This window comes from Uranotaenia lowii, chromosome 2 (genome assembly GCF_029784155.1).
Source record: "Uranotaenia lowii strain MFRU-FL chromosome 2, ASM2978415v1, whole genome shotgun sequence".
NCBI lineage: Eukaryota > Metazoa > Arthropoda > Insecta > Diptera > Culicidae > Uranotaenia > Uranotaenia lowii.
The window spans coordinates 382,523,594-382,532,216 of record NC_073692.1 but is presented as its reverse complement, the minus strand read 5'-3'; the positions used below and the strand labels follow the sequence as shown (position 1 = coordinate 382,532,216).

Genomic DNA, 8,623 nt, shown 5'->3' with positions numbered 1-8,623 from the left:
AATCACATTGCATCGGCATAGTTTCAGGCAAATATTCACTACGATGAGGTTGGAGCGGTTGATGGGCGGTCACTAGATTGGCTCAAAATTAAAATATTATTAAATATTGAAAGCTAGAAAACTGATAACACGAATAAGTTGAGAAGGTTTACTTAGAAGGCAGGCAGATGAAAAATAATAAAAAGATTATGTTTGTAACTTTTTTTTCACTTGCAGAAATTTTATAAAATTCTAGGAAAAAAAAATCCTGGTATATTTTTTTTTGAGAACAAGAAAATCTTAAGCTTCTAGGGTGGAACCTCGAAATAACAATTTCAACATTTCAAAAATAAAGATAATTAAATTTTATAATTGTAGTTTACACCTTTTTTTCAACTTATTCAACTGTTGATCATTTCCTTGGGGTGATGCAACAAAAAAAACATGTTAAAAAAGAATCAATAAAACAATGTTGATTCCCAAAACACTAACCTGCCAAATTGGCTTAATTTGCTCTAGAACAAGTTTTCCCGGTTTATCCCGGACTTGCCCGGATATTTGATACAAAATTCGATCAAAACTGGAAGGATTTTACCAGGGCTAAAAACTTTTGATGGGCTAAAAACTTTTGATTTTTGTAAGTTTTGACTTGACTGACTTGACTGACTTGACTGACTTGACTGACTTGACTGACTTGACTGACTTGACTGACTTGACTGACTTGACTGACTTGACTGACTTGACTGACTTGACTGACTTGACTGACTTGACTGACTTGACTGACTTGACTGACTTGACTGACTTGACTGACTTGACTGACTTGACTGACTTGACTGACTTGACTGACTTGACTGACTTGACTGACTTGACTGACTTGACTGACTTGACTGACTTGACTGACTTGACTGACTTGACTGACTTGACTGACTTGACTGACTTGACTGACTTGACTGACTTGACTGACTTGACTGACTTGACTGACTTGACTGACTTGACTGACTTGACTGACTTGACTGACTTGACTGACTTGACTGACTTGACTGACTTGACTGACTTGACTGACTTGACTGACTTGACTGACTTGACTGACTTGACTGACTTGACTGACTTGACTGACTTGACTGACTTGACTGACTTGACTGACTTGACTGACTTGACTGACTTGACTGACTTGACTGACTTGACTGACTTGACTGACTTGACTGACTTGACTGACTTGACTGACTTGACTGACTTGACTGACTTGACTGACTTGACTGACTTGACTGACTTGACTGACTTGACTGACTTGACTGACTTGACTGACTTGACTGACTTGACTGACTTGACTGACTTGACTGACTTGACTGACTTGACTGACTTGACTGACTTGACTGACTTGACTGACTTGACTGACTTGACTGACTTGACTGACTTGACTGACTTGACTGACTTGACTGACTTGACTGACTTGACTGACTTGACTGACTTGACTGACTTGACTGACTTGACTGACTTGACTGACTTGACTGACTTGACTGACTTGACTGACTTGACTGACTTGACTGACTTGACTGACTTGACTGACTTGACTGACTTGACTGACTTGACTGACTTGACTGACTTGACTGACTTGACTGACTTGACTGACTTGACTGACTTGACTGACTTGACTGACTTGACTGACTTGACTGACTTGACTGACTTGACTGACTTGACTGACTTGACTGACTTGACTGACTTGACTGACTTGACTGACTTGACTGACTTGACTGACTTGACTGACTTGACTGACTTGACTGACTTGACTGACTTGACTGACTTGACTGACTTGACTGACTTGACTGACTTGACTGACTTGACTGACTTGACTGACTTGACTGACTTGACTGACTTGACTGACTTGACTGACTTGACTGACTTGACTGACTTGACTGACTTGACTGACTTGACTGACTTGACTGACTTGACTGACTTGACTGACTTGACTGACTTGACTGACTTGACTGACTTGACTGACTTGACTGACTTGACTGACTTGACTGACTTGACTGACTTGACTGACTTGACTGACTTGACTGACTTGACTGACTTGACTGACTTGACTGACTTGACTGACTTGACTGACTTGACTGACTTGACTGACTTGACTGACTTGACTGACTTGACTGACTTGACTGACTTGACTGACTTGACTGACTTGACTGACTTGACTGACTTGACTGACTTGACTGACTTGACTGACTTGACTGACTTGACTGACTTGACTGACTTGACTGACTTGACTGACTTGACTGACTTGACTGACTTGACTGACTTGACTGACTTGACTGACTTGACTGACTTGACTGACTTGACTGACTTGACTGACTTGACTGACTTGACTGACTTGACTGACTTGACTGACTTGACTGACTTGACTGACTTGACTGACTTGACTGACTTGACTGACTTGACTGACTTGACTGACTTGACTGACTTGACTGACTTGACTGACTTGACTGACTTGACTGACTTGACTGACTTGACTGACTTGACTGACTTGACTGACTTGACTGACTTGACTGACTTGACTGACTTGACTGACTTGACTGACTTGACTGACTTGACTGACTTGACTGACTTGACTGACTTGACTGACTTGACTGACTTGACTGACTTGACTGACTTGACTGACTTGACTGACTTGACTGACTTGACTGACTTGACTGACTTGACTGACTTGACTGACTTGACTGACTTGACTGACTTGACTGACTTGACTGACTTGACTGACTTGACTGACTTGACTGACTTGACTGACTTGACTGACTTGACTGACTTGACTGACTTGACTGACTTGACTGACTTGACTGACTTGACTGACTTGACTGACTTGACTGACTTGACTGACTTGACTGACTTGACTGACTTGACTGACTTGACTGACTTGACTGACTTGACTGACTTGACTGACTTGACTGACTTGACTGACTTGACTGACTTGACTGACTTGACTGACTTGACTGACTTGACTGACTTGACTGACTTGACTGACTTGACTGACTTGACTGACTTGACTGACTTGACTGACTTGACTGACTTGACTGACTTGACTGACTTGACTGACTTGACTGACTTGACTGACTTGACTGACTTGACTGACTTGACTGACTTGACTGACTTGACTGACTTGACTGACTTGACTGACTTGACTGACTTGACTGACTTGACTGACTTGACTGACTTGACTGACTTGACTGACTTGACTGACTTGACTGATTTGACTGACTTGACTGACTTGACTGACTTGACTGACTTGACTGACTTGACTGACTTGACTGACTTGACTGACTTGACTGACTTGACTGACTTGACTGACTTGACTTGACTGACTTGACACTGACTTGACTTGACTGACTTGACTGACTTGACTGACTTGACTGACTTGACTGACTTGACTGACTTGACTGACTTGACTGACTTGACTGACTTGACTGACTTGACTGACTTGACTGACTTGACTGACTTGACTGACTTGACTGACTTGACTGACTTGACTGACTTGACTGACTTGACTGACTTGACTGACTTGACTGACTTGACTGACTTGACTGACTTGACTGACTTGACTGACTTGACTGACTTGACTGACTTGACTGACTTGACTGACTTGACTGACTTGACTGACTTGACTGACTTGACTGACTTGACTGACTTGACTGACTTGACTGACTTGACTGACTTGACTGACTTGACTGACTTGACTGACTTGACTGACTTGACTGACTTGACTGACTTGACTGACTTGACTGACTTGACTGACTTGACTGACTTGACTGACTTGACTGACTTGACTGACTTGACTGACTTGACTGACTTGACTGACTTGACTGACTTGACTGACTTGACTGACTTGACTGACTTGACTGACTTGACTGACTTGACTGACTTGACTGACTTGACTGACTTGACTGACTTGACTGACTTGACTGACTTGACTGACTTGACTGACTTGACTGACTTGACTGACTTGACTGACTTGACTGACTTGACTGACTTGACTGACTTGACTGACTTCACTGACTTGACTGACTTGACTGACTTGACTGACTTGACTGACTTGACTGACTTGACTGACTTGACTGACTTGACTGACTTGACTGACTTGACTGACTTGACTGACTTGACTGACTTGACTGACTTGACTGACTTGACTGACTTGACTGACTTGACTGACTTGACTGACTTGACTGACTTGACTGACTTGACTGACTTGACTGACTTGACTGACTTGACTGACTTGACTGACTTGACTGACTTGACTGACTTGACTGACTTGACTGACTTGACTGACTTGACTGACTTGACTGACTTGACTGACTTGACTGACTTGACTGACTTGACTGATTTGACTGATTTGACTGACTTGACTGACTTGACTGACTTGACTGACTTGACTGACTTGACTGACTTGACTGACTTGACTGACTTGACTGACTTGACTGACTTGACTGACTTGACTGACTTGACTGACTTGACTGACTTGACTGACTTGACTGACTTGACTGACTGATCTCTCAGTTTGAAGGTTTTTCTACTATAAACTCATAATAAAATTCTGAATTTTTAGCATAAGGTTAAACGATGGGTTTTGAAACTTATTTCTGTGACTTACTTGAGCTCAATTTTATTTAAATATATTTTGCTTCGGAATACTACGTGTAGAAAAGTCAAATCGTATCGAAACTTAAATTTGGATGTAAAATTTGTTTAATTGGGAATCAAAAATATGAATACATTTTTTTGCAAAAATACAACTTAATAACTTTGATTTAACGTTCAATTTAGAATCGCAGATAAACATTGAAGAAATCTTAATTCAAATTAAAACCTGTCTACTTGTTTTTGAAGAAAAAATACATATTTCTGGATTTTTTCGTCTGGCTCCCGATTTAGATTTGGCGGCATAATTACGTAACGCAAAAAATGGACTATTTAACCCCCTCTCCCCCGCATGTCTCAAAATTACGCAACGCGAGTTTGACCATTTTTGTCCATCTTTATTCAAATTATATACAACAAAATAAACTGAGTTAATATCTGTCCAGATCACAACTTATAACTCAATAATGATAAATCTCTGTTAACACTTACTGAATGTCATATTCCAAGTTTTTTTTGTGCTTGTTGGCTGATTGTCTTGGTTGAATTTATTTTACTCAAGGAGCAAAACTTGTTATGCCAAATATACTTCACTTAGTAATATTCGTCGGAACTATTAAACTTTGCATGTTAAAATCCATAAAGTGGAATTGAGATCTTGGGGGTCTAATATACGGTTTTCCAACGGTTATTTCAAGGGTTTTCAATACAAATTCCAAAATATCTCTCTCAGAATCTTTATGAAAGAAAAAGATACAAAGCAGAGGGATCTAGGTAAGCATCGATTGTTCAAAGACGTGTTTGACAGTCGTTCCCGAAAATGTTATACATCATCATGAAGATAAGGAAAAATTCAGTTTGAAGGAGCAAGAGCATTTGATGAGGTTCAATGAAAATTATGAAAAATTAACTGAGAAGACCAGGAAAAGGTGAATGGTGGCAAAAATTGGATTTCCTGTGGACAACAAACTGTGAAAGATCAATCCATTTTTTTGGATTTTTCTTTTAGTTTTCATCTTTGCAAATAACGCTTGCCTACAGTGCATGTTGTATGTATCAGATATCTATAATGTTGAAAAAATAATTAACGAACGCAAGTTTATCATTTTCCAGGATGCATACAAGTTTTGGCTACCTCCCTAGGAGCGTTACGTAATAAATGGATGCCCCCTTAAATTATGTAGGAATGGATTAGGAAATCATCACTTTGGAAGCACTTCCACTTCGTGAGCTTATTTCGAAAGAGTAATCGAAATTTTCTGTTTTTCTTCCCACTCCGAAAGATCATTTCAATTTAATTCAATCAGTACTTTTTGGAATTATAAAAACGTTTAATTGATTTTCATTGGATATTGCAACTAACGTTTCGAAAAATTGTATTATGCATCTAAGGAAGAGTTCTCAAAGAAATTTCTTTTTAAAGTTTGAAAGTTGTTAATCTTTTGCTAGTAAATTTAAATTAAAGTTAAATTTAACGATCGAAGAAAGTTTAATCAATTTTATAGTTTTATCAGTATTGCGGAAGAAAGAAGTGAAAATAATTTATGCTCGTGCAAAAAGAGTGCCACATTTGCTTGCGATGGAACGTAACTCATTTGAAACATTTGCACAACATTATGATCGTTTACAGAAAGATAGTATGGGCATTGTGCGTCTAGTCATCAATCACTTCAATACACACATAGAATGCAATTTTACAATCGTGATAATGGCTCTTTGGATGACTGGAAAATTGCTCAATCTTCCATTAGCATAGCATAGTTTTCTGCAAAAAAAATTGCAATGTACATAAAATATATAAAATAGCTAGTGAGATTATCGCTCAAACGTTAGGGATCACTCCGCAGTTTGGTGTAACGGCCAAAAGGATGGGATCAGTTTTCTAAATCATATATTTTTATTTCACGCGTATCTCTGTTAACAAACAAACAAACTTTTGGACGATACCCTAAGTAGCTATTTTATGTATTTTAAGCACATTGCAATTTTTTTGCGCAGAATTTAACTAATATGTTTTGATAAAAAAAATGCAACTCGAATTTTGAAATTTGGTCCACCTCACTCTGAGATAATTGGGTTTGAATTTAAAGAGCAGTTTTTGTTTGTTGTCCCAACTTTAAGCTAAATTTAAGTCATATAAACTTATTATTTCATTTGGTAGAATACTTTCAAAGAAGGTTTTGCTCACGATCTCTTGAATGAGATCAAAAGAATTGTAATTTGCAATATGGCGTAAGATTGCTGAGATATGGCCGATCAAAATTTTCATGATTTTTAGGGGGTGATCCTAAACTTTTTTCCCGGCATTGTATTTCTTTCACGATTTTTTTAATTTTTTTTTTCATCCAAATAATGATATGTTAAAAGGTCTAGTTTTGTTATCTTGATGAAATTTGCACGTCTTTTGTTCGCAGTAGTATTTGCCCACAATCATTCAGATTGTTTACTTTTCCTAGCCTTTTTGTGTTCTCTTAAAGGCAATTATGCTATATTATATATTTGCAAATGAAACATTGAAGTTTTTTTATTTCTCAGATAACATTTTTCTTATTATTCAACTTTCATTCTGAAATTTAAATTCATGAAAGCGAGTCGTGAGAGCAAATAAAAAATTGGAAGAATACAGATGATCACAGGCAAGGCCGTGCGAAAGTGAGAGGGGATAGATCAGAGGTCTACAATTTTTATGCTTAATTGAAATATTTTTCGAAAAACCTAGTTCGATGCTAATTTTATTTCCTGATTCATGTTCTTTCAAAAGCTCAACTGCCCATTCAAAAATGTTTGAATTAATTAAACAAGGCAACAAAATTCACATTCCTCCCAGATGCAAAGAATTTATGAGCTTATTAAGATTAATTTTGTGCAGTGAATTCAAACATTTTATTCGTTTTTTTTTCTATAAGGTTTTGTTTTTTGAGATTATCCTTTGAAAAAAGGTTAAAATCATTAACGATGTTTTTGCACTTTTTTAACAAATCTGTAAAACTTTACAGAAATTTAGAATAAAAAGGTTTTATATAAATGATAAAATTTCCCGTAGACCGCAAGCAATTTTAACTTCTGCAAAAAAGAAACAAAAGTTTTCATCTTGTTTTTCCCCATCCTGTAAAATACAAATTTTGGCAAATTAACAAAAAAAAGCAATCTGAATTTAGAAGAAAAAAAATTATAGCAAAGATCAAATCGTTTTGACGTCTTCAACCAATTTTTCAAATGAAATAAAACCTCTCTTATCCTTATTGTGTAAGATACAGGGCCGGATTCAGCCATCGGGGGGCCCGGGGCAACTTTTCTCTGGGGGGCCCTATAATTCGATTTTTTTTCAAATGCTACCCAGAAAATACAAAACCTTTCAAACGTGAAAAAAACTGGAGATGAGTGCAGTATACTAACTTCAAATAGCCATGTTGTCTGCGTAGAACATAGTTTCTGGTATCTTCAAATCAAAATTTGAAATCAATCACGTGCAAACATTGGGGAAGAGTTTAGAAATTTCTTAGAAAAACTCTGATTTAAGCTGCAAAATGCAAAATTGAATTCTCATTTTCTTTTAAACCCTTATCACCAACATAAATTCTCTAATTTAAAAAATGACCGGAAACATATTATAAATGATTTTCATATCATTATTGATCGTTTGGTTTGTGCTTATTCGAGAAATATTTAGATAGTGACAATTAGGAAGTATCATGAAGATTTGAAACATAGAAAACAAAATTAAAAAAAAAAACAAAAAAAATAATTAAATCCACAATCCATAGAGATACAGATATAAGAGTTTAAGAATTCAAAACTTTAAATCACGATGGTCTCAGAATCAAAATTCAGTGTTTCAAATCTAAATCATAATTTCAAATCAAGTATTGAGAAAAAAATTTGAATTAAATTGAAAAAAAGATACAAAGTCACAATCAGAGCAAAAGCAGAAATTGCACCAAATGTTAATTTCATTTCTATTTCTTTGAAACACAAAACAAAATTTTTGCCTGAGATGTTTTTGAATATGATTCTCATCAGA

General features: G+C 36.8%; 1 protein-coding gene across 1 annotated transcript; it reads right to left on the bottom strand.

Moving 5' to 3' along the window:
• Positions 1-1,082: 1,082 nt before the first annotated feature.
• Positions 1,083-2,066, bottom strand: LOC129747152 (secreted protein C-like; the record flags this gene model as incomplete). The annotated part of the gene is made up of 1 exon (XM_055741195.1): positions 1,083-2,066. A coding segment is annotated over one exon (984 nt), but the record flags the coding sequence as incomplete, so codon positions are not given.
• Positions 2,067-8,623: the final 6,557 nt, after the last annotated feature.